Source organism: Cololabis saira, chromosome 21 (assembly GCF_033807715.1).
Source record: "Cololabis saira isolate AMF1-May2022 chromosome 21, fColSai1.1, whole genome shotgun sequence".
NCBI classification, from domain to species: domain Eukaryota; kingdom Metazoa; phylum Chordata; class Actinopteri; order Beloniformes; family Belonidae; genus Cololabis; species Cololabis saira.
The window spans coordinates 27,906,101-27,933,303 of NC_084607.1; the positions used below are offsets into that span (position 1 = coordinate 27,906,101).

General features: G+C 41.6%; 2 protein-coding genes across 2 annotated transcripts; one reads left to right on the forward strand and one right to left on the reverse strand.

The window, feature by feature from the left end:
- Nucleotides 1-986: 986 nt before the first annotated feature.
- LOC133421405 (protein Tob2) lies at nucleotides 987-8,147 on the reverse strand. The gene is made up of 2 exons (XM_061710984.1): nucleotides 7,915-8,147; nucleotides 987-5,500 (listed from the first exon to the last, which is right to left on the reverse strand). Exon 2 carries the CDS (start codon nucleotides 5,319-5,321, stop codon nucleotides 4,113-4,115), a length of 1,209 nt encoding a protein of 402 aa, XP_061566968.1. The 5' UTR covers nucleotides 5,322-5,500; nucleotides 7,915-8,147; the 3' UTR covers nucleotides 987-4,112.
- Nucleotides 8,148-11,031: 2,884 nt separating this feature from the next.
- On the forward strand, nucleotides 11,032-26,952 carry LOC133421394 (aconitate hydratase, mitochondrial-like). The gene is made up of 18 exons (XM_061710963.1): nucleotides 11,032-11,075; nucleotides 14,535-14,677; nucleotides 15,143-15,401; nucleotides 15,940-16,032; nucleotides 16,148-16,306; nucleotides 16,406-16,556; nucleotides 16,688-16,792; nucleotides 16,882-16,973; nucleotides 17,726-17,831; nucleotides 19,334-19,491; nucleotides 19,609-19,682; nucleotides 19,855-19,966; nucleotides 20,672-20,854; nucleotides 20,936-21,031; nucleotides 22,047-22,238; nucleotides 22,343-22,475; nucleotides 23,700-23,821; nucleotides 23,906-26,952. The coding sequence occupies exons 1-18, from the start codon at nucleotides 11,040-11,042 to the stop codon at nucleotides 24,035-24,037; spliced, it is 2,346 nt and encodes a 781-aa protein (XP_061566947.1). The 5' UTR covers nucleotides 11,032-11,039; the 3' UTR covers nucleotides 24,038-26,952.
- Nucleotides 26,953-27,203: the final 251 nt, after the last annotated feature.

Genomic DNA, 27,203 nt, shown 5'->3' on the forward strand with positions numbered 1-27,203 from the left:
ATGGACAGAAGACGGAGGACTGGAGGATGCACTTGTAGACATGTGAGCTCAGATGGTGGGATGGAGGGGAACATGGAGGAAACGAGACCTCAAGCCTAAATTATCAGATGTCAGGATTGGGGGGGACACCAACGTGATTTTAATTTGACATTTTTTGCCAATATGCAACTCATACCATGCCATAAATTGGTAAAGGCTCACCAAAAAATACTGCACAGGGAATCATGTATTGTGCTTACCTTTCTTGTTTATTTGTTCTAAACAGCCACCAGTGTGTGTCAGTGCTTTGTCGAGCCCGTCAAAAAATGTTTAAATATGAATTCAGACTAAATAGAAATAATTTTTGGAGTAGCAATACTTTCATTCTGTACACCTCAAAACGCACCGTGGATGTATTATTTTTTTAGAAATATATTTTTAATAAATATTCTACATATTCAACCTTTAAGTCTGAAAATACATTTGTTCCATGTTGAATAATTTAGGGTATTTTTATTGGGGGGGACGATTCATGTTTTTCAGAAAGGGATCTGCCCCCATGGTTCCGCGTTAAATCGACGCAGTACCTACGCCGTAGGGTACGGCGTAGCTTACGGCGTAGGGTGCGCGTCGCCGCGTTACACCTACGCCGTAGTTCTGCGTTGGTGTAACGCAGAACCATAAATCGCGAGGACGGGTGGACGGACAGACGGACGGGCAGGGCGCAGGCTGACGAAATGTAAAGTAATATCTGCTGGGACGAGTCCAGCTGAGGTGGGTGGTGAACAGTCTGGCTGCTCACCATCCGAGAATGCCATCTTTTTTTGCTTTGCATTATTGATCAAACATCACTTGAAGTAGTTTACTGCGACCGAGAGGACGTGTTGCTGAGCAGCCGCTCACAGGAGCGCACATCTGCAACATCTGCAGCATGTCCAGCTTAAAACACGACAGCAATGAAGGATTTATGTTGCATACAATCACGGCATAAATACAATGAGGACACACGATTACTTTATTTCCCATGCTTATTTCTGCCATCTTTTTTTTTTTATTACAAACTTAAAAAAGAATCTGATACAATAAGAAACTGCAGTAGTAACTCCCCCCTTCCCAGGGGGCAACACAGAAAACAGGTCATTGCATTTCAGTAGTGAAAGATTCATTAGACATCTACAGGGTGTACAGATCCATACAAAATAGGAAAAATAATAAAATACAGGCAGGAAACAAAACATGACATATACATTTATATATATATCTCAGATCTTGTATTTGCATCTATTATAATCTGAAATGTTAAAGTTTACGTATAAAATAATTCTTTTTTTTGACAATGAAATATTCCAAAGTGCAAAATAAAATGCACATACTGACACAAGGACATCAGAATACAAAACTCCTCTTTTTTCCCCTCTTCATTAATGTTGGGTTCTGTTTGTCGAGCGGCCTGCATCTAGACGGGTTTATGTTTTATCAGCGGCGTTTTCACATGCAAAAGGAGTTCACTCATGAAGAGGACAACTAATCAGATCACGCTAAAATTTGTCATTTTAGACGATTCCCTCCTGGATTTAATAAAGTACTGGGGTAAATTTTGTCACAGGCCGTCTAAAACAGGACTGGCAATCAGACCCATCAGATCAGCACCACATTCATGTCCTACATCCTTCAAAACCTGTCACGAGACCCTTTTCTTGCTGAACACATACTGGATTTGTTTGTTTGTTCTCCATAGGGTGCAAAGAGGTAGAAAAACCCATTGAATCCCACTGATATTTAAGATTATGGCATTAGGCTGCAAGCTGGAGGACGTGGGGCATCAGTGTAAGCAAAGACGATAGGGGATATGGCTACTGTATCAAAAAGGTCCTGGCTGACTCGGAGAAGAGTCTAAAAGTAAAGTACATTTTGATGTTTTAAAATGGGGAGGGGGGGTGTAAAGATGCATTGCTTAATTTAAGTAAATCTGACTATCTGGATGCATGTACATAAAAGGAAAAAAAAAACAACTAAAAATCAGCATCAAATGTGGCAATTTTTGGTTTAAAATGTAGTGTTGTTGACTGCCCTGGGAGCACAGAGTGATATTGGCCATCTTTTCCTACACAAACCCACTGTAAACATTCATTTCTTTAACACCAAACCCAAACTGAAGGATACATTTACCCGTCTTATTAGACAAATACTGTACAAGGTACAATACACATTCAATACTTTATTCTGTACATCTTTATTTTGTCTTAGTTTGCATATATTCATGTTACTTTTCTGAAAATATAACTTCATGTAAGAAACTAAACAAAGAATCTGAACATAAGAACTTTTTATATACACAAAAGTACACACACAATCCTGGAGTTGACATGTTTTGTTCACACAAATGCAAGTTTAAAAAAAAAAAAAAAAAATCCCTAGCATTTGTATCCGCACCCCTTCGAGAAGAGGGGGGAAAAAAAAGGAAATTTTGTATGTTTATGACAACATGTCATGGAAAAACCATTGACCACAAGTTAAGGGTCTTCGAGTCATCTTAGGCAAAATCTGGAAAACATTCAAATAAACAGCCAAGAATAAAAAAGGTATAACATTAAATACAAGTGTATCCCATTTTAATTTCTAAAGCATTTCATATCAGCTGAATAAAACGTGAAACAACCAGAGGACTAAATGTTCTAGTGCTGATGCTCGTGGTGACACAGCATCAGGAGCCCAGTGATAAAGTGCTGGACAGCCAGAGGTTACTCTTCCCTGTTGTGACTGACCAACAGTGACTTATGAGCCGGCCGTCAAACGTACTTGGTTAGAAAACGTCAGAAATCTAACAAGCCACACACACAGGACACTCCTCTTTCGCCTCTTTGTTCACACCGTAGAGCAACCGCGACGGTACGATTCCCACTCTCGGGCCGAGGAGCTGAGATTGCTGGAGAATTTCAAGAGGAGGGAAGAGAATGGTGCGAGCCTCTCACTTCAATACCGTTTAAGCTCACCAGAAACGTGCTCTGAGTTTTAAAGTGTTCCTCCACCAAGCCAACACACCCCGGACAACGCAGAGGCAACAGAATCATCTAGCCGTTTCTCTCCCATCTCCCTCCCTCCTCTCCATGCAGAGGAAAACCTCTCCTTCATAGTCAAAGTCATGCTAAGCCATTTATCACAATCCCTACTGCTTAACTGCTGCATCCCCTCCCCCCCCCACACCTCCCTCCCCAGCCTGTTCACCTTCACACACTGCTGACGGGAATGTGTACATTAATGCATACGGTGCGGCCATGTTATTCGTTTCCCTGTGCATTTATATTGAGGCATTACCTCGTGGCTATCGTCCAAAATTCACATTCACAAAAACAAAGGTTTGTTCCAAAACCTTCATAGCAACAATACATTCTACTACATCCTTCTTCTGTCCCTTCCCCTGCTTTCGCATCTTTTCATCTCTGGTCATATGAAGCTTTCAGCTAAAAAAGAGGACCAGCTTTCAATATACATCCATCAGACCAACCAGTGCCTCGATCGAGCCGAGCCACAACAAAACAAAGCAGGACTACGCAAACATACACAGCAAAGCGCCCCTCCTCCTCCTCATCCTCCTCCTCCTCCTCCTCCTCCTCAATCTCTGTGTTTGTGGCAAGTAGGGCAGAGCAGATTGCAGAGCAAAGTGCTGAGTTTTCCACAGCCGTCGTTCCCTGCAGGACTTGGCAAAGTCCTTTTTCACAGCATGACAGTGCAGTGCAAAATGGAGCTATACTACAGTCGAGTCTATTAGACTAGAAATTGAGAAAAAAGGGAAAAAACAAAAAGAAAACCATTAACATTCGATGCAAAAATAAACATTTTAGGAAAAAAAGACTGAAGGCAGGGGGAACGGTCACCCCATCACACTCCTGTCGATTTGGAGAAAGTGACAAGGAACAGCAATGACACAGGAAGGGCAAGGTAGGGGGTTACGGGTTACAAAAACACTTTACATGAAATATTCATAGGACATGTTTTCTTTTTTTGTCTTGGTAGTAAAACTAATACTTGACATTTATTAGCATTAGAACAAATTGTTAGAAAAACTGAAAATATGTGAAGCATCTCTGTCCTAAATCCAACTTTTCCTGCCAAAAATTATTAGAAATGAAGGCTTAGTTGGCCAGCACCACGGGCTGGTAGGACTGGTTGGGGTATTGCAGGCTGTAGCTTCCCAAGCCCTCCACAAAAGGGGGCTTCTCCATGAACGGGATTCCTCCGTTGCCGCCGATGATGCTCACACTTTGGGCGGGAGGGCTGGAGAACGGGTCAAAGGACGGAGTGGCGTTGACAGTGTGCGGAGGCTGGAAAGGGCTGGCGTGAGGCTGCATGGGCTGGGTGTCGGCATCAAAGTACAAGGGGCCCGGGGATCCTGGGTAGACAAACTCTTTGGCATTGGGAGAGAGCTGGCTGGGAATGGGGCCGCCGAGGGAGTGCAAAGACAGAGAAAGGGGCTTGTGCTTGAGCAGTTCTGCCGCCGGGATGTTGGTGGGAGAGCGGGAGATCATCCGCTGGGAGGTCGGTACGATGACGCCGGAGCCGGCCGCCAGCCCGGCCCCGATGCACTTCTTCATTTTGGTGGAGCCGAATTTAGTGGCGGCAAAACTGGCAGTGGTGAAGGTGATGGGCTGCGGGCGGGCGGGGGGGATGGTGGAGGGCGGCTGCTGGGTGGAGAGGTAGGGCAGCCCGCTGCTGGGGGGGGAAGGGGTAGAAGTGTTGGACGAGTGGACGCCGGGGTCAGGGGGCGTGCTGGAGCTGGGGTAGCTGAAGAGCCCGGGGCAGGACTGGGTGGACAGAGGTGTCGGAGAGCTGGACAGCGAGGGCATGAGGGCGGGAGATGCTTGGCTTCCAATGGGCACAAAGACCTGGGCATCCGGGTTAAAGCCCACGGACTTTGCCTCCTCGGCTTCTGCGTCTCCTTTGCCCTCTCTGGCCACTCCCTCGTCCCTGTCGTCGTCACAGCCGAGGCCTGGAGGATCCTCCAGGTAGAGCACCTTCACAGCGCCCTTCTCTCCAATCTGGTACGACACCTCGTACGGGTCGATCCACACACTGAGCTCTGCAGGGACATTTGCACGAACTTCCTCCGTGTCCAGTCCGCTTCTTTTAGCGGCCAACTCCACCACGGGGTCCCGCGGCGCTCCCAGGTGGAGGCAGCGGAACGCAGAGCCCCTCAGCGGAGCCTCGGGGTACCAGTGCCCCTCAAAACGAGACACCAGTATCCTCTCCAGCTCCTCGCCAAACAGGTCGGCTCGACGCCGAGGCAGCTTGTTGTACAGGTAGGATACAATGAAGTTGAGGGCAACCTTCACCTCTAGATGCATGGCTGCACCAGGTGGGAGCCAAATGTTTGAGATGATGGTGCTGAAAAAGGGGGGCGATGCACTGGCACAAACTTAGTTCCTCAGGACTATTAGACGGTGTGAGATTCTTTTGGATTTGCCATGTTAAAGGCACCTCAAAGGCCGAGGGAGCTGGCTGTTGTCCTCTTAGGTCGTCCCAACTGTAATGACAAACCACAAGGATTTTGTTACGATTACGCAGCTGCTGAGGGTTAACCACACAGATGGGGTTTTTGGAAGGTCAACTTGACAAACTCCAATAGAAATTGAACATTTTTACAAAGCTGCATCAAAATTGAAAAAGATGTGCATTTCAGTGTATGGTATAACACTCTGGAACAATCTTGATGAAAGTGTGAAGGTCTGCAAGAACATCAGGCTATTCAAACGCTGCTATAAGCAGATTCTCATACTGAACTAACAACATTTGATGTTATAATGACCATGATTTTTTATTTTATTATTTTTCCATTGTCTTTTTTTCTTCTGTGCATGATGCTTTTCTTTCTTTTTTAGCTACTTTTATTATGGTGATTGTTTTTTTTCATTGACTTTTTTTCTTCTCTACTGTGCTTGATGCCTTTCGTTTTAGCTACTTTTATTATTGATTCACATGTCTTTTAATTACTTTTATATTGACATACTTTTATATGTCAAGAAGAAGGGTATATACTGTATATATATATATTATTATTATTGTTATTGCTACTATTATTCTTTTATATATCGGATACTCTTATATTGCAAGAAGGGGCCGGACTAGATAAGCATTTGCTTCTTCCTGTCCCTTCTTGAACAAAACTGGTTGTGCTTTATTATTATTGTTGATGTATGTGTTTTAAATTGTTTTGTTCAAGATGAATAAAGATCAAATCAAATCAAAATAAATAAAAAAGATCAAGAATTGGATCGTTTAACTTTACAGGATTCTTATTGAGATTAAATAAACAATTTTACACACTGGGTTCATCATCTCCGCAATGCACACATAAATGCAACAGATGCTACGTTGTGAGCTTAGTAAATCCTGTTTGATCTAAAATGATCCCATAAAGTGCTTCCATCATAATGCTCCTATGTAACAAGAGTGTATTCATCAGCATGAAGACTCACACAGGAAGAAAGATTACAACAAACAGACAAAAAAAAACACTTACTGGTGAAGGAGGAGAAAATGGCAGTGCATTTAAACAGACAGAACACAACTTCCCAGCATGCAATGCACACCATTCCCACCCCCCCTCTCACACACACACACACACACACCTCACATTCACCTCCCTGGCAGATGGGGATTCGGTAGCTAAGATTAGGACTTCTCCGATTAAAGACAATTCTAATGTTATTAGAGATAAAGCTGACCGGGGAGGGTGCGGGGCTGACCGTTCAGCATTTACATTTTCCTTTCATGAGACACTGGCAGAAGACACTGCTAGAATGAGGCTATAAATAGGGCCCCGTTTTGAATCACGTGTGGAGCAAATTCATCTCCACCACCTTGATTAAAAATTAGTTACAGTGACAGAAACGGCTCTGGCATGGCTGCCGAGAACACAGACCTCACAAGCATCCACTGCATTGTGTTATGGTTATGGGGAAAAAGGAAAAGAGAGGCATAAAGAGACAATGTCATCCAATGACAGAGGAACATATAGGGGTTTGGTTTAGAAACCTCAAAGCCTATGCAATTTATACTAAAGAATAAAAGCCTTTGAATACCCTTAAACATCCAAATGTCAATTCTCCTCTTGCAGACAATGAAAGAGCTGCTTTTATTCTTGCGTGCTCTTTTGTTGTGGCTGAGATAAATCAGCAGGATTCGTGCTGGTATTTTTGTTTACATGGAGCTCGTTGAGAGAGCACTGCCTGCATGCTAAAGATGCACTTGTCAGGCTCTAGTTGATAATGTTGAGGATCCCATAAGCTGCATAACATACTTAACTGAAAAACACTACTCAGAAGTGATATTTTAGGCTGAGGATTACACACAGAGGCCTGCCTGCATTTAAAATATGCATTTCATCCATGTCGTCCTTTCCATCCTCTCTTTTCTTCCAACCAAATCGTGGATTTAAAACATTTCAAGGGGACAATAGTGCTATAAAACCCCTAGATAGACGATGTCTCCCAGGTTAGTATAGTGATACAAAGCTGGAGCAGAAGGGCAGTGAGGTCTACCAGGACTTAGGCATGTGTCAGTCAAAGCCACTGGAGCATGGAGGACTGGTTATACTGGGATGAATACAGACTCCCTTCCTGTCGAATTATTTCTAGAAATTAATTCATGAGGCCAATTAACTGAGGATGTAACCGCAAAATGAGAGGGCAGTCTGAGCATCAACATCCCAGTCACAGTCAGACACCACAATAAACATGAGCTGGACAGGCTTTAACTCAAGACAGAAACAAAAGCTTTATTCAGCCACGCAACCATTACACGGCCCTTCATTACACCCAGGCAGGAGTATTTGATGGGAAGCTTCAGGATGGAAAAACACCAGCACATTTCAAGCCCGTGAGCAGGTTTCCAGCACAGGGAGCTCCGCGGCGGAGCAGGTGGCCGTTAATCACTCACCTCTGGTAGTGATGAGGCTCCGCTCCGACCTGGCCGCTTTAATTCCGTACGTCGCGCTGTTATTTCAAGGCGGATGGCGTCGAATCACGGGACCAAACCTTTGTTAATTTTCTCCCCCACAGCATTACAGGTATCGAGTCCCACGGCTGCTCACATTCTCAGGCAGCCCGGTTTTTTCTTTTACTTTAGTCTTCAGCTGACACTTCGCACTGAGGGTCGAGTCAAACTTTACTGTTTGACAACCCGGCGTATTTATACGCTGTGAGTCGCCCACACCCCCGTGACGAAAGGGACTACTTTTTCTCACAACAAAAGTACGACTGTATGATAATGTAGAATAATAAATTAATTACCCCCCGCCCGCTATTTTAAAACAAATATTTTCATTTGTATACTTTCTGGCTAACGTTTAATTATATTCTTACGCAGCCAAAGTCTTACATTTTAAAGATGTTCTATTTTAAAAGCCGTTATAAATATTAAAAATCAACGCAGTACCTTCTAGAAAACGTTTTTTGTAATCCCCATAAAAACACATAATTACCTTTTCCTTTAAAATTCACAATTATTACAGGGGCTCTAGTTTATGTGGCGGAGAGATATTGTGGTTTCCTTCGGTGTTGAACAATTTACTATAAATATAGGTGGTGATAGCAACAGAGTCTCTATTGGCTGAGAGGGAGGAGGGCCCGCACATTATTGGGCTCCCGCAACTAAAGCATCCTGACTTGGGCTTGTGGGAAATGATGTTCTCTACTGTGAAAAATATGCAGTTATTTAAAAAATAAATAAATAAATTACTAGACCCTCAAATACTTGACCCACCTACTATTCTATTTTCTTCGTTCAGATCCAAATATATTATGTATTAGAGTGAAGTATACAATTATTCTTTTTCTATCTCAGAAACCTTTGAAACATATATTGATCAACTAAAACTAGTATTATATGATGATATTATATGATAATCAATGAGAAATGAAGTATGAAATTAAAAAACACAAACACTATAATGAATAGATTTGAAAAAGAACAGCTTTTATAAATATATGAAATGCCTTTGAAACTAAACCATTTGATTTTATTTAGGGAAATTTTCAGAGCTGTAAGATGAGTGTTATGAGTTAATGTATGTATGTATATATATATATATATATATATATATATATATATATATATATATATATATATATATATATATATATATATATATGGCTTGTTTCTGGAAAAGAGAGTAGTTTATTGCCATTATGTAAAGTAACCCGGGAGGAAAAATGTAAATTTAGACCATAGAAAATAAATAATAAAAAATCCTCCTGTTAAAGCAAAAGCTTAGGTTTATGTTAAAACAAACATTACAATTAGTTAACGATATGCCATATTATTAGGATATAAGGGGGAAAAATAGAAAGAAAACCCTGGGTGATGGAATTTCAATGTGGTAACTTCATACAAAAAAATAAAGGACATTTCTATTTCACAACAGAGAGTTTTTACAGAGCAAGTGGATCTTGCCAGTCAGACTACATAGTAATCTCAGTATACAATTTAAATAATTCTATTTTCAGAAAATGCAATGATTAATAAACAAGTATTAAAAAGCAGTTCATGGAAACATCGATTCATCCTGTCTACATGCTTCTAAACTGGGAGAGAGGGTGAAAGTAGCCATGAGTACTCTTGCATTGCAAAAGGCTTGTACATGTTTAACATGGGTATTTTTAACCAAGAAGGAAGAAGAAGCATAAAGGGATATCTTTAGCTCAGTAAAATAGGTGTAATGTTGATTTATACTTTGGTTCATGCACTTCTCTCTAAAAAAAAACATTAGTTCATGAGAGTTACTTACTTGTGCTATAACCTCATTTTAGTTTAAATTAATCAAAAGTTTTATTTTATAAGCAAGTATTAGCCTATTTTTACATATCATGGAGACAGACGTGGCTCTCTCCCAAAGCTTTAAATGGCCTTTTTGATCCATATAGATAAACAGTAACCTTTATCCTTCTTTCTATTTTACTTTGGCCAAAGTGACAACACTCCAGTATAATAATACACCACAAGTCAAAGCGCTGAACAGAAAGTACAGAGGGGCCCCTCTCTGCAAATTATAAGCCCCCCTCTTACGGTTAATATATGGGCAAAGTTGACATGTTTCCAGGTAGAAATGTCTACACTATTTCCTGCTCATATGCAAATGTGTTAAAACATGTTTTTACAGGTGTTTAACATTTGGCAAGATGATCACATGTTTTGGAAAAGCTAGAGAGAAAATAACAGGAAAATAGGGAACACAGTTTTAGGAGTAATATTACAAGTAAGGAGAAAAAATAATATTATTATGGGTAGTGGGGTGCACCGATGAACCACAAAATAGAAGCAGTGAAGACTAGTAATACTTATGTGATTTATTTATTGATGTAATCCCAAAATCAAACAAGTGAAGGAAAGTCACACAGCTTGATGTTATCAAGATGATAAACTGCTTGACTTTAAATGTTTCATGCAAACTTAAAAAAAAGAAAAACAATTATTAAAGTTTAGAAAAAGGTTTAAAAATGACAACGTTTGGGTCTATCAGTGTTTGTGTTTACATTAAATGTGATTTTCTTTGTCATTTTAAGTTGATAATGTTCTGGTGTAAGTTTCTGCTACATTTTAAAAGAAACTGTCGGTTTTATTTTATCACCTTTCATTTAGGAATGTTAAATTTGATAGTTATATTAAAACTTTATACACAAAATGGTTTTAATGTTTTTTTTTGTAGTCTGAGCTCAAAGCATGGCTAAAGGAAGGCATTAACTGAACCAACAAGATGAAAGAAAATTAAAACAAGCAGATCAGATTCCTTTATACATTTAACAGAGATTGTTTTCTTGATCTTGTAGATCAAAATTTGTTTATAGAACAAATTCAGAAAATGTTTAAATATCAAATATACATGTGTGAGTGTAAAATGTAGGTAAGATAATGAGAAGAATAATCACATAAAACTGTGGGGACAGCTTTTAATCACAGTTTTTAATCCAAACACTGAGTGGAAAGTGAGGTTAAGCGGATTAAGTTTTATTGTCGTTACCTCTGACGTCATATCGACGCGACTCTAAAAGAGAATGAACTACAAAATGGCGCATTACTGTCTGACTGTCACCAGGCTCCGGGTAAGAAAGCCTTATTTTACCCTCACAGAGCTGATTCCCTTCTTCCCAACATCGACCAACCGAGTGCCAACAGATCCCTGTACCCATAGCTCCGTAGCCCTCACCTGTAGTCGAGCCGGGGTAGTTTAGAGAGGAATAGAGCTGAACCGGCGCCGGGCTCAGCTCACACTGACGTCTCTGGTCCCGAGTAACTAGTAACGGGAAACTAACTCCATTTAAGCTGTACATCTGATTTATAAACGTAACATGATCACTGTACATGAGCTGAGGAGTGGCTGTAAATGGTCCTGGCTCGACTGCTGTTTCCAAGGTGATCACAAGGTGACGGTTTTGTTTATTGCGCACTTAAGTCGGCTCGGCTGGAGAGCTCCGGCCGCAGCACAAGCCTGTTTCTGCTCCAACAAATCGATCTATCAGTTCCATTTAAACACCACAGGACATCCAACAAGCTTCCGTTATGGACATAGACGATCACCCTTATTGGTGTAATATAAATTTTCTGTCACAATGTGTCAAACAATCGCTTTAAGTTTTTACATGTTTGACATGTTTATGTGAACACGTGTGTTTGCGGTATTTTTATCACCAGCTTCCTAGTCACGTGACCCAGTGACTTCAGATTTACAACGAATTTCTGCACTAAAAATGACATATAAGACATATATTTTTGTATTACCTTTCACCTTTTTCTCCTCCAAAAGCTTTCATGTTCCTAGTGACATAAAAACTAAGATGAATTGTAACACTAAAAAAGGTTAATTATTTATTTAAGATTATTTATTATTTAAAATATTATTTTATACACCTTTTAATTTTATTTCAGGGATTCCCTATATTAATAATGATATTTTCAATAATAATAATAATAATGATAATTGTTTTTTTTTGTTGCAATTGAGTGTTACTTTTTATTGAAGGCATTGTCTTTGTAAAACTTGAAACCTGTGTCTTTTTTCTCTGTAGTTAGTTAATATTTATTTCGGTCAATCACAAGCATAAAAATCAACAAACAAGATAACAAACATCCACAGGTTTTTCCACTGATCAACATCGTGATTATTTTGACCGAAAAGGTCTGGGCTTGAAGCATAAAGCTTATCTGGCCCACCTTTTAACAGAATAGAATATACAAAAAGAACAAATGAAGTATCATGAGGCTACACAAAATAATAATAATAATAATAATAATAATAATAATAATAATAATAATAATAATAGCTTAAATAACTGTAGTAATAGTAATAATTATAATGATAATAATAATAATGATAGCTCTGAAAACTCTCTGTACTACAATTGAAGTTGGATTTATACTTGGTTTGGAGTGACAGAGGACTGTGATGTAAAGGCTATTTAGAAAAAAAACATGGAAATTTGCACAAATCCCTCCAAAAGAGAAATATTTTTTTATTAAAATAATAAACAAAAATATAATGTTATAACAGAAAAAATTAGCCCTCAAATGCAATATGAGGAGGCGAGGCTCAGGTCTGGAGTCACCTATTGGAAAAATACTGCAAAGATATTGATCCAGACGTCTATCATACTGTACGTACCACTGAAAACAGCCACTGTAATTAAACTAACCCTAATCCCTAACCAAAATGACATGTGATCATTTGACATATTATGATTTATAACAAAAAGGACCTTTTTTCTGGTCAGGTCTTGCTCTTCTTTATGCTATGGCAGTTGTTTAGATATAAACACCGTAATGCTTATATAATCACAAGTCTTAGTGGGGTTCAAAACTGAAAAAGCAAAATATCCCTTTTTTGATTACATTTTAAGGGAGCTGAATACCAAGAAAAAGAACGTGAACTTTACCATGGTGATTAAATCTTAGGTTTCAGTACGTTTTCCTCCAGCAGCATGAATAAATGAATGACGGTATAATAATAGCGGTGTGTGCAGTAAGCATTTTGATGTTGCCAATACTTGTGACCTAGATGAAGATCAGATCATATTACGCAGGGCCTTGAAGAAATAGTGTAGCCTTAAAAACTGGAATTGAAATGGATTTTTCTGGGTGGGGTTTGTTATCATAAAAAATAGGAAGCCTTTGAATACAAAGCCCATGTTGTATCCATTGACCTACTCAACATGCTGGTCACTTTGAGAGTACAAAACATTTGTGAGACACACAGGAGATATGAAAGAAAAAAAGGACACTTGATTACTTACTCCCTTCAGTCATTACTTTGCAGGGCTTTCCTTTCGCATCATTCACATCAGCAATGTTCTTGTGGTATCTGACACATTTAACCACAGATACATTTTTTTTTCTTTTCTAGTTTCTAAAGACAGAGCAGCTTCATCTCTGTTATCTGGATGTGTGTTGTAGTAGCCGCTGTGCGCTTGCACTGTTTGGACCGTCTGATCAGTACACTGTTGCATTGTTAGGAAAATCTCCCATTGTGTCACCGATGGTTCCCCTCAAGCTGGGAAAGGTCCCACTCTGCAGTAGCATCTAAAAAAAGGCCATATACAGCACAGTCACGTCTCTGAACTACAACATCAGTGTAAAGAAACTGCTCCTAATAGTTTTATGAATTTTGATAAACGCCCCTGAAGTCTGAAAGTACCATCAGGATACCTTCGTCGTTTCGCCACTGCTCTTCCCTGCTGGGGACGTTATTGAGATGCCCACTGGTGAACTCCAAAGGGAGTATGATATGTGGCTAATGCCGGCAGAGAATCGGGCAACACTGATGTGTTCTTATGATATCTCTGACGTGACGTCTGTGAACATGAACTGCATTCAGGCAGATTGTCCAGGGAACACTGTGTGAAGTCTGTATACAGTCGTCTCACATTGTGTGTCAGTATAAGACACATGACTAGATAGAGATTACATTTATAACAGCGTAATCAGGAGAAATGCATTCTTTTTTAGTCTGCAAATGTCAATGTTGTTAGTTAAAAGCTTGTAAGCAACTTTCACTCTGCTGTTGTTTTACTCACAGATATCTTTTGTAAGAAACAGTCCCCTTCTAGCTTGCTTCATAACATGTTCGTGTGGCTATACGCCATCGAATGAGGTTCAGTGATGATCAATTGATCAAAAATGATAATCATAACTGATCATAATTTAACATTGTTATGTAGAGGTGTTATGTAGCTTTTAGATGACAGATGATGTTTTACAGTTTGTTTGCCTCAAAAAGTTTGCAGTTAATGGTGTCTGAGTGTTCAATCCTCTCACTGTTATTGATTGTTACTGTGATGACAACGTGTGACCAGTCTGACTAAGCTGGTGGGGCATAACATGCAGGATTCTGCTTTTGTCCTACTGTGAGAAATGTTTAAACCAGCCCCATCTGGATCGGTCTCTGGTCACGCTTTGTCTGGTTCTGATAACCCCCCCCCCTCCCTCTCTTTCCCACTCATCTCCAAACTTTGTTTTGGTTCTAAACGGTCCAGAAAACTATAAATCTTCTTCTCTTTATCTTGGTCTAGCTGGTTCTGGGAACCGGAGCAAGGCGGCTTCATGTCTCCGCAGCCTTCAGCGCCAAGGCCAAGGTGGCCATGAGCCGCTTCGAGCCGGGATCTAGTATTAATTATGAGAAGATGCGTGAGAACATCGACATCGTACGCAGGAGGTCAGCAGTTGCCCTTCTCAGAAAATCACGGACCCCGCTGATTTTAGTTTCACTCATGAGGGAGAGCTGGTGTTCATTATGACTGTGTGGGATTAAACATGTGACATTTGCAGTGTTTATTTGTAGTGATGGACCATTAAAGAAAAAATTGTTTGCTCTGATAATCTGTTGATAATTATGGAGCTTTTTCCTTCTTTCCTGGAAGCAAATAGAATATGGTACTTTCCAGAAGTGTTATATAATTACCAAAACAGCTGTGTTTTGAGATTTCCCAAATTAGTAAAATAAGAGGAACAGAGTCAGATCTAGCTTGGTAAACTTGACTATCAAAAGAAAGAAGAACATTATTTCAGTCATTTTCTGTGGAGTAACTGCACATTTCATCAAAGGAAAACCTGCATCATGTACTAAAACCAACACAGAATAATATTTGTCCTATTTTTTCCCCATAATCCACCCCGCCAGGCTCAACAGGCCTCTCACTCTGTCAGAAAAGATTGTATATGGTCACCTGGACGATCCAGCAGGACAGGAGATTGAGCGCGGGCGCACTTACCTGCGCCTGCGTCCGGACCGTGTGGCCATGCAGGATGCCACGGCCCAGATGGCCATGCTTCAGTTCATTAGCAGCGGTCTGGCCAAGGTGGCCGTTCCCTCCACCATCCACTGCGATCACCTGATCGAAGCGCAGATCGGGGGGGCTGAGGATCTGCAGAGGGCAAAGGTGAGAAGAGACAGAGGTCAAATGGACAGGGGGCTGTTTTTTTTACTGTGTTTTTAACAGAGGGATAAAGACACAGGGTTTAGCCATGCAGCATACAACAGATGACAGCACTAAACCTATAAGCTTGGACATGTGTGTCATGCCAATCTCGTAACATCCTGTGCCTTTTGGCTCCGACCATCAGGAGGATTTCTCTGAGAATCAACATGACATTTCTGTTTACTGCAAATAACTAAAAAAAGAATTTATATATTCACATACTCTGCTAATCTCTATTAGTCTTAACTAAATGTACCATACTTTTGTTGTGGCTGGTTGTATTTCAACCTCGTAAGGACAATGTTTGGTTGGTGTTTGACTCTTAGCCAGAAGGGATTTTAGCGCAGAGCAGTTTGGCTGAATGAGAGAATTAGCTTTGAGTGCTGCACTTAATTTGTTCTGTTATAGCTGTGTTATAGCTGCCAATGTGTGTGTGTGTGTGAGTGTGAAAATAGCCTGTCTTCAACAAAAAGCTTCACCTTTCTCACTGTGAACGCAGGAGGTGAACGAGGAAGTTTACAACTTTCTTGCAACTGCTGCTGCAAAGTATGGAGTGGGTTTCTGGAAACCAGGCTCAGGGATCATCCACCAGGTACTAGAAACTAATATGTTACAGCGCCTCAAGTGGAATTTCTGATCTTATTTCATTTCAGATGACTATTTTTTAAAGTAAAAAAGTGACAACATCTTTTCACGTGCTTGTGCAGATCATCTTGGAGAATTATGCTTATCCTGGAGTGATGCTGATCGGTACCGACTCCCACACCCCCAATGGAGGTGGTTTGGGCAGCGTTTGTATTGGAGTCGGAGGAGCTGATGCTGTGGATGTCATGGCTGGAATCCCTTGGGAGCTCAAGTGCCCAAACGTGAGTTGCTGGGATGATCTGATAGGATGTCCTTTTTTTTTTAGAAATCAGCCAGTTTTAACTGGATTATTGACCCCGAATGGTGTCGTTTTCCTCCAGGTGATAGGAGTGAGACTGACAGGAAGTCTGTCCGGCTGGACCTCTCCCAAGGATGTCATCCTGAAAGTAGCCGGGATCCTGACTGTGAAAGGTGGAACAGGGGCCATCGTGGAGTATTATGGGCCTGGAGTGGACTCAGTCTCCTGTACTGGTAAGAAAGACATTTTACATATGACCATCACAGAATGGAAGGGCGTTGCCAGTTCCTGAAAACAATGTTTTTTGCATGTCTGGAGAGCAATTTTAGATTTTACTCTTAATCTTGTATCTGGTACATTCCAGGAATGGCCACTATCTGTAACATGGGCGCTGAAATTGGAGCCACCACATCCATTTTCCCATACAACCACCGCATGAAGACATACATGGAGAAAACTGGCCGTGGAGGTCAGTTTCTGACCGTCGCTTCTGCTCGTTCTTCTCGCTCGATGTTCAGTGTGTCTGACCACCGTCCTTCTGTGGGAATCCTTCCTCAGATATCGCTGCAGTGGCTGACCAGTTCAAAGAAGACTTGGTGCCAGACGAAGGCTGTGAATATGACCAGGTCATTGAGATCAACCTGAGTGAGGTGGGTGCAAGCACTTGTGCCTGAGTGAAGACGTAAACCAGAATACACATAAGGATCATGAAACTATGAAAAGTTGTTTTCCAGAAGATGAGATTTTTTTGGGCTCTAGTGGCCCTTTATTCAAAGTGCACAGACAGGAAGTGGGTAGAGAGAGAATGGGGATGACATGCAGCAAAGGTGCGCAGGCCGGGATTCAAACCTGCTGAACCCACTACGCCACCAAGCGGCTCAATGATGATGAGAGTTTAAGTCAAAATACTGAAAGTAATCTTTCAACAAGTTTGCACTGGTTAGAGGACCAGAATGACACTTATGTACAGGACTATCTCAGAAAATTAGAATATTGTGATAAAGTTCTTTATTTTCTGTAATGCAATTTAAAAAAAACAAAACAAAAATGTCATACATTCTGGATTCATTACAAATCAACTGAAATATTGCAAGCCTTTTTTTTATTTTAATATTGCTGATTATGGCTTACAGTTTAAGATTAAGATTCCCAGAATATTCTAATTTTTTGAGATAGGATATTGAGTTTTCTTAAGCTGTAAGCCATGATCAGCAATATTAAAATAATAAAAGTCTTGCAATATTTCAGTTGATTTGTAATGAATCCAGAATGTATGACATTTTTGCATTACAGAAAATAAAGGACTTTATCACAATATTCAAATTTTCTGAGACAGTCCTGTATATCATCTTTTGAAGTGCATGGCTGTTTTTCATGAGCTTTTTCCCCTTTGTTCTTCCAGCTGAAGCCGCACATCAACGGACCGTTCACCCCCGACCTGGCTCATCCCGTCTCTGAGATCGGTCGCATCGCCGAGAAGAGCGGCTGGCCCCTGGAGGTGAAAGTTGGTCAGTATTTGTGGCTCGGCTGTATTCAGTTTTCATACCTTTAATGCTTTGTCCGGTGAAATGAGATATTTCATTCTTTGTTTCTGCGCTCTGTATTATTGATGAGATGTTCTCAGATCACGTTGCAGATCAATCATGTCGCTGGTATTTCAGAGTCACCTTGAGTGCAACATAATTCCAATCATTGACAGAATAAGTGGAATATAACCATCATGACCAAGACTTTTTGTTTTTGTTTTAAATCCTACATTTGAAATCAGAAGTTTACATATGGTGTGCAAAATACACAAAACATTTGTTGTCTCACTGTCTGAAGTTCAATCTGACTAAACTTCTCCTGTTTCAGGTCAGTCAGGATTACCAACATTATTTAAATTAGCTAAATAACACAACAATGAGAGATCATTTATTTGAGAATGTTATATGACTTTCTTCGAGATCAAAAATGTACATACTTTCTGTATTATTTAGTAGCATTGCCTTTGAACTGCATGACTTGGGTCAAACGTTCTGGGTAATTCTGAGTTGTGGCCCGTTCCTCCTGACAGGACTGGTGTAACTGAGTCAGGTTTTCAGTCTCCTTGCTCGCATGCGCCTTTTCAGATCTGGCCACAAATTTTCGATGGGATTCAGATCAAGGCTTTGTGATGATCTGGCTTTTTTATGTTTATTTAGCAGTAATGGCTTCTTTCACGCCGCCTGGCCTTTCAGCCCATGTCAGTGCAGAACTCGTTTCACTGGGGATAATAACCTTTTCTTACCAGCTTCATCCAGCATCTTCTTTAGCTTTTGTTCTGAAGTTGATTCACACATTTCGGACTGGTTCAGAAACACATTCATCTCTGGGACACAGAGCCTGTCTCCTTCCTGAGAGGTGTGATGGCTGGACATTCCACGATGTTTATACGTGCGTATGATTGTTTGAACAGATGAACATGGCACCAAACACCTGGAAATTGCACCCGTGGATGAACCAGACTTGTGGAGCTCCACGATTCTCTCCCTGATTTTTTTTTTTTGGCTGATGTCTTTAGATTTTCCCATGATTTCAAACAAGGAAGCAGAGTATTTGAAGTGTGGCCTTATAATACATCCCTGGCTGTGCCTTCAATTACCTTGCATGTTGTCAGTCAACCTATCAGGAACTTCCCAAACCCATGACATCATCATCTGGGCTTCCCCATGTTATTTAAAGACAGTACTTTTTATGTATGTAAACATTTGACCTCAAAGAAAGTAATATCAAATTCTCTAAGAAACTCTCTCTGTCATTATTGTGTTATTTAGCAAAATGAATGGTAATCCGGACCGACCTGAAACGGGAGAAGTTTAGTCTGATTTAACTTCAGAGAGTGAGACAAAAAATGTTGTGTTTTTTTGCACAGTGCATGTAAACTTGCTTGACGTCATCGTAAAAATAAACGTGTTTCCACTCTGTAACTTTCTGCTCCATCATCTCAGGTTTCTCGTTCTCTGCTTTCTTTTTCCAAACATGCAAACAGGTTTAATCGGCAGCTGCACCAACTCCAGCTACGAGGACATGGGCAGAGCGGCCTCTCTGGCCAAGCAGGCTCTGGATAAAGGCCTCAAGTGCAAGGCCCAGTTCACGGTCACACCTGGTTCTGAACAAATCCGCGCCACGATTGAGAGGGACGGATATGTGAGTCAGAAACTTCACACACCTGCAACCTGAACCTTTTTAAGGCTGAGTAGAGTTGGTGTTTCTTTGGCGGTCGTTGAAAAGGATCTTCTCAAACTGATGTCGTCCCTCTGTCAGGCCAAGATCCTGAACGATGTTGGAGGAATCGTGCTGGCTAACGCCTGCGGGCCCTGCATCGGACAGTGGGACAGGTATGTCCCTCATTTCAAGGAATTTATTTTGAAGACCACGCCACATGGGCATAAGTGTTACTACTAGCAGGATTTATTCCTGGTTTTTAGGAAGTGTCAAACTGTGTTTAGCAATTACAAACACATCACTGTAACACTCCGCGTTCTGGCTTCTTTTTCTGTTTTTCTCTAGGAAAGATGTGAAAAAAGGAGAGAAGAATACAATCGTGACATCTTTCAACAGGAACTTCACTTCCAGGAACGATGCTAACCCAGCGACGCACGCTTTCGTCACCTCTCCTGAGGTGAGAGGGTCTGCAACAGCGCTTGCACTTTCTCCGGATGCTTAACCAGTTCGGAGTGTGCAACAAATTAATGACCATGTTCTATCACTCTGTGATTGAAGCTGTCCTGACATTCGCCATTATCTCCTGGTTTGGTAGCCTCTCACTAGGAGATAAAAAGAGCCTGGTCAAAGTTGCCAGCAAAATCATTGGTGTTGCCCTCCCTGATTTACCTACTGTCTTTGGCAGGAGGGTAACATCCAAGGCTCAGGACATCCTACAGTGTCCTGACCATCCTCTCCATGCCTCAATGACGAGTTTGAACTTTTACCCTCTGGCAGGAGATTCAGATTGCCCAGGACCAAATCAAACAGACTGAAAATTCTTTTATAACTCACGCCATCACCCAACTTAATTTAAAACTCAATAAATGAACAGCTGTGAACTCCACTCCCCACTCTCCACACTACATCCTCAGTCACCCCCCCAGGGTATTTGTGTGTACTTTGTGTGCTGTGTCCTAGCTGTGTTTTTGTGCCTTTTATGTTTTATGTTTCTTGGTTTTACCCCCCCCTGTAAAGCGAATTTCCCCTCTGGGGGACAATAAAATGAAGTTGAAGTTGAAGCAACATGCAACATGGGACATACGCACAACACCACACTGCTCATCGGTTGCTCGTATCCATTTTACATGTTTGATGTTTGCTTTTGTGTCATTTTACATAGATTGTCACAGCCATGGCTCTTGCCGGGACCCTCGACTTCAACCCTGAGACCGACTACCTGACGGCTCCCAGTGGAGAGAAGTTTAAGCTGGACCCTCCCAGCGGGGACGAACTCCCCTCCAGGGACTTCGACCCGGGCCAGGACACGTACCAGCACCCCCCTGAAGAGAGCGGCGCCGTCAAGGTGATGTCTGTCTGCAACCACGTCCCCCGCCCTCCACGCTCCAGGAAATAACCCAACCCACCCTGTTGTGATGTTGTACAGGTCGACGTGAGCCCCTCCAGTAACCGCCTGCAGCTGCTGGAGCCCTTCGACAAGTGGCACGGAAAAGACCTGGAGGACATGAGGGTCCTCATCAAGGTGGGCGGGAAATGGGGATGCCATCTACAGCTAATCAGACAAGTTTCTCCTTTTCTGAGTGGGGAATAAAAGATGATAATAATAACAGGGAGTGCACTGAAGCTCGCTGTCTCTTTAGTTTGTTTACAGACTGTAAATATGGCAACATTTTGGATATAATCCACCCCTGCTGGGATCATTATGGTGGCTGCACAGCCGTGCCATATGTTTAAGGTACATTTGGTATTACAGTAGCAGGGCATGCTGCTTTAGATGTCACAACCAAGCACTGCACATGGTTGGGAGCATCATAAATAGATAGATAGATATTCTTTATTTATCCCAAGCTGGGAATTTGTAGCCTGCTGCCTTGGACTTGGAGGTCGGCATGAAGCCAGAGCTGAGGCTGGTGGTGCTTCTAAGTTATTTTGGGATAAACGGATATACTGATGTATGTTTCAGTGATAGAAGGACAGTCCTGGTGTCACCATCTCCTGCACTGGGAGCTGATTCACCCTCCAGGATGTGGCATTAACTTTGATGTTATGCAAGAAGTGCATAGATGCAGGGGAGATTTCCATCATTTTACTGTAAGACTTGTAGCGGTGGCTTTTTAGAGGAGGTCAGGTTCTACCTGGTAACCTGTTTCTGTGTGATTTATGAAAAGGTGCAGCGAGGACAACTAATGATCCGTCTTGCTAATGTTTGTACTTGAGAACGTGTAATGTAGTGCATAATTTGTGGTTGCATCAGGGCATGTGACCCAAATTTCTATTTGATTATAACTGTCCCGGTTTATCAAGGGAACAGTTAGTTCAGGTGATGGATCGTCATGTTTCTACAGCAGCACAGAAGAATATCCTCGGCTCTTGAGAGGGGCTATATGAATCTTATTTTTCATCAAATTTGCTAGACATCCCTCTGATATCTGTGTTCTTCAAATCTCCTTCTACCCCTCCTCCTCCTCCTCCTCCTCCTCCTCCTCCTCCTCCTCCTCCTCCTCCTCCTCCTCCTCTTTTCTTCCTGCTGATTGAAGGTGAAAGGAAAGTGCACCACTGATCACATCAGTGCCGCCGGACCCTGGCTGAAGTACCGCGGCCACCTGGACAACATCTCCAACAATCTGCTGATCGGTGCCGTCAACATGGAGAACGACTCCGTCAACAAGGTGAAGAACCTGCTGACGGGGGAGTATGCAGGCGTGCCCGATGTGGCCCGATTCTACAAGGTGAGGTTTAATGAGGGATTGTGTCACTTTTTTGTTTGTTTTTTCTTTGCTCAGTTGCTTAGCTCAGTTTTGGATTTTTCATTGGTCTTTGTTTTGACTTTAAGGCCAACGGAGTGAACTGGGTGGTGGTTGGAGACGAGAACTACGGAGAGGGATCCAGTCGGGAGCACGCTGCCCTGGAGCCGCGGCACCTGGGAGGACGCGCCATCATCGTCAAGAGCTTTGCCAGAATCCACGGTCAGTTTATGGCGCTCAAAGAGAAAAAAAGATTAAAACAGATTTGTTGTTCACGTTTTAGAAAGTGGAGCCGTGTGCCGTTTTAATCTGGTTGCAGCGGAGAAGGGACTTAGTTTTCTTTTTAAAAAGAAGCAAAGATGGAGAAAGCTGACCTTGTCATTCTAATCTGATTATTTAATAATTAAATTTACATGCTTTAATAATAATAATAATAATAACAATGATTATAATGATGATAATAATGATAATAATAATAATATTTTTTTTCTTTTCTTTTTTTGAACAGTGACCTTTTAAAAAAGTCAGACCAACTTTCCAAAAGTAGCAGTAGAATAAACATCAGGGCAGATTTCGTCGTACCGTACTGATACGTACTGATTTCAAAGTGATTGAGATAGAAAATCTGTTTAGAGAATATTTTAATTTTCATACAGATTGGTACATTTGAATTTATGTTTAACAAACAGAGAAAAAAATCCTGCTCTCAAATTAATCTTTATGTCGACATAGTTACCCTGTATCAAAGATATTATCAGATAAAGTGACCTGTTTTGGATTAATTCGAGTCAAGGACAGATTTGTAAGTGAAGCATTTCTCCTCTTAGACTTGATTAACCTTTCATTTTGATCCAGGATTTTCTCATGCAGCGTTGGTTCAGTGTGTTATTTAAACATTCTCAGTAATATTTTTTTTCTGTGTATGTTAGTTAAAGGAATAATGCAAATGTCCATGTTTGTTTGTGGAACATCAGTGAGCAGGTTGTCTTGTTTTTTTCACCGATACACAAACTAGCCTGCTGCATTTGGTCTTTGGTCTATTTGGTCGTATTTTGCACCAAACTTACTTCCCCTCAAATGCTCGCCGACTGATATTTTTAGATAATAACCTCTATTATCCTAGTTTATTGAAAGAAATGTCAGAAAATCCTGAAAAACATACAGAACTGTCAGAAATACCCCACTTCTTCCCTCCGAGGCTCACATGTGCAGCCTGTTTCCATTTTTCAGGGCTAAACTGAGCCTCTGACTCAGAATGGCTCATCATTAAGGACATTTTTACCCCACAACCACAGTTGCTTACATCCACGATTATGCAGTTACAATTTTGTGGCTCACACTAACTTGAAATAGCATTTGATAAATGTCCAAATTCTGTCTGTTGTAATTAGGATGCAGCACTGATAACCGTGGTAACGTGATAATGACCTCGCTCTCATCACACAGAGACTAATCTGAAGAAGCAGGGCCTGCTGCCTCTGACGTTTGCTGACCCAAGTGACTACGAGAAGATTCGTCCCGACGATAAGATCTCAATCGCTGGACTGAAATCTTTGGGCCCCGGCAAGGTGAGCAAACTTACTCCGGCACCATCCCCTGTTGCTGTTGCTTAACTTGACATTGCCGTGTGATGGTTTTTTATCCTCCTCCAGCCGCTCGCAGCTGTGATCAAACACAGCGATGGAAGTCAGGAGTCCATCTCTCTGAACCACACCTTCAACGAGACGCAGATCGGCTGGTTCAAGGCCGGCTCCGCCCTCAACAGGATGAAGGAGCTGCAGTAGCTGCTCGTGTGCGGAGGGAGGGAGGGGGGGGCATTGACGGTGCAGGTTCAGAACGGGGGGAGACACGTACGCGGAAGTGGGTGCCGCTTTTGCAAAGAGGAGGAGACCATGTGAACACTGGAGGGAAACCAGACTGGGTTTAGGTTCAGCTGTAGCAAAGGTCAGTTAAAGAGGGAGAAAAAAAACCACACGCACATCCGAACGAGGTCGCTGTACAGATGGAAAGCGCACACACAGACTCGAGCACATACATGCAGAGACAGGATGACTGGGAAAGCACTCTCGGTCCACAGTTACACAAATGCACTCAAACAATCCCACGTAACTGAAGCGTAGCCGTGTGAGTGTGTGTGAGCGTCGGCCGCAGGCAGCGTTGGTCGTGTCTGCGGCAGCTCCACGTCAGAGTCGTTAAACTCATCTGCTCATAGTTGATCTCAGTTGACCCGTTCATGCACTGACGTTTATCTTCTGCAACCAATATGACTGTGATCTGTTATTTACTCCTGCATGTCCAAGAAGTTCTTGATCTCCTCCACCGTAACTCATCAATATACCGTACACACTTTATTCTGGCTGTGAAATAACAACGTTAGACGCAGGGTATTTTTAAAAGAAAAAAAATAAGGTCAAGCTTTAATGTCTACTCCCAGATAACTTTTGTGCTCGTGTACCTCATTGTGTATGTTCATGTCCGTAACGTCTACACACATGGTTCAACACGCTAACTGGGCTTTTTAAAAAGTCATTGATCCTGTTTTGTTTCATTATCCCTCAACTCCAGGTGTAAAGACATCTGATTGGTCGTTATTTTCCGTTCTCTGATGGCGGCGTCGTTGATGGTGCCTCATTGTAAAAAAAGAAACTGTTGAACACTGTAAATATCTGTCAGCTTTGTTTATGGAGTGATCCCTTCTAAGTTAGGTCGTGCCGTGAAACAAGCAAACTAGCAGGCTCACGTGTTTACCGAAACTCTGCCGGCTGCAGCTCTGCCCTCACCAGCCCCAGAGCTCGTGTTCTCTCACACTTCCCTTTCAGAGCATGCTCGCAGCTCAGCCAACACTTTAATCCCTCCAAACTCCCTGCAGCCATGCTTGTGCTCACTCGTGCTGCTGCTTTGCACAATATTATCACTCCGTCCTGTCAAAGTTCTGTGTGTTCCCTCTCAGGCCGGGACAGCAAACCACGTCTCGTTTGTGTGTGAGATGCAGGTTGGGGTCTGCGGTCGTTTGCATTTGCTTCGACAAAGTTGGCTCATTCAGTCCAGGATATTGATGCCTATTGATGAAAGAGGTTGTTTTTCGGTAATGCTCAAGTCAGTTTAGGACATTAACTTAGGAGAACCTCGGCGTCCTTAGATAGACGCAGTGACTGTGTCCAGACAAAGTTGTGCTCCAGCTTCACGGATCAGTTAGCTGTCCAGTTTAGACTTTGTCTCCGTGAGTCCCAGTTTCTCGTCTGGACCTTCCAGTGTCTGAAATGTCTTTTTCTGTTATGGGAGATGATGGCTCGTGTTTCTCTTTAAAATGAATGTTTTTTTGTTTTCCTGTGTTGAGGTTTGGTCCTCCACAGTGTAGGATGGCCATCTCTCCTTTTCCACAAACTAACGCACAATCTAGTGTCCAGATGTCTGCACACTGGACCTTTCTAAAGGTAGGGCAGTAGATTTAGGCGTGCTTTGGCCTACCGTGTTGATTTTTTTTTTTTTGTGTCTGCGCGTTTATAGTGACTGTGAGACTCTATAACTGAAAACAGTAGAAAAACTCAGATAAATGATTATACTGTGTTTATTACGTAGTTTTAGCCCAAACGATGTAGCCGACGCTGCACCTGAACAACTGTTTCTGAGCGTCTGAGAATGTTGGAGCTACTTCGGCTGTTCGATCTGAGAAAACTGTTGTTCCCTTGTATTAAATTATCACCGTTATCTGGAAAAGACTCACCTCGTTTTTATAGTTGCGAAAGTAAAAATCAGGCCCAGCAGGATAAATGGCCGAGTCACGTACAAGTGGGTTTGTAAATGATAAGATGTATAGCTTTATTTGTACAGGGTTGTGTACATAAGTGATAAATAACTATATACAGATATATAAATAACATGTTATATTACAGATACATGTACACAGAGAGAGAGAGAGGAACGTGCTGAATGCTGCTTGTTTGAATGTGAGCTGTTAAGTTATTGTGCAACTTCTGATGAAGCTGGATGTGTGAGACAAAATATCTGTCGTATATATTACTGTACTGCAGATATGTGGTTGCGAGACATTTATTCTTTTTGGGAAAGCTGCTCTCGATGGTTAGTGAATTGTTTTTTATTTTTATAGCTTGTATGACTGTAAGCAGAAGCAGCACAACTTTAAGGACCTATTGGATGTTACCGACTCCTCACACATGCTCTGAAAAATGTCTGAAACGTGTTTGTTGCCAGGATTCCTGTCATGTCCATGATCTGAATATATCCGTCCAACCACAAGGATTTAATTACCAGTATGCTGTACGTTGTCTCTGTGCTCACATACTCTGGGATCAATATTATTTTTAAATGTGGATGTCCCTCGGCTTGTACTCTGATGTGAGATGATGCTTTGTGGTTCACTGAGTCAAGCTTTTCCACTTTCAACGCACAACTGTAAAATAACTAATCAAATGAAGGTTTTCATGATGGCATCGTTGCGTTTTGTTCTCAGGTTTGCGCTTGTTTATTCGGGCTCCTAGTTGTGTCTTTGACTTCATTTGTTCAGTGGCAGTAAATGAAAGTGTAATCTCATCAGATTCCATTAATAGTGATGATTTTTCCTCACCGTCCTTCAGCAGTAAACATGATTTTTGTAAATGTAGCTTTCTCTTTTTATAGCTCCAAGCATCAGTATTTTGACTGTACAATGTATCTAATAAAGAGGACATTATTAAGCAAATGTGTGTGTTTTATCATGATTAATGAGTAGAAAACAGGTTTGTATTGTCCGAGGGAGAATTGGCTTCAGTTAAAATCAATGAACTGCTGTTGAGGTCCGACCAACGTTTTTCTGAGCGTAATTAAACATTTATCCCTGTTCAGCGGTTTATTCTCTGGGGTTCAGTGTCCTCTTACATACTGAAAACCTTTACACTAATGGCTTTGTAAAGTGCCCTGAGCTTATTGTGTTGAAAACAATTCAGCTGAATT

Excerpts from the sequence above, each read along its gene's own strand:
- LOC133421405 (XM_061710984.1), bottom strand. The coding sequence starts at position 5,321 with ATGCATCTAGAGGTGAAGGTTGCCCTCAACTTCATTGTATCCTACCTG.
- LOC133421394 (XM_061710963.1), top strand. The coding sequence starts at position 11,040 with ATGGCGCATTACTGTCTGACTGTCACCAGGCTCCGG. Across the intron at positions 19,967-20,671 it reads CTTTCGTCACCTCTCCTGAG|ATTGTCACAGCCATGGCTCT; the intron begins GTGAGAGGGTCT and ends CATTTTACATAG. Across the intron at positions 22,239-22,342 it reads ATGTGGCCCGATTCTACAAG|GCCAACGGAGTGAACTGGGT; the intron begins GTGAGGTTTAAT and ends TTTGACTTTAAG.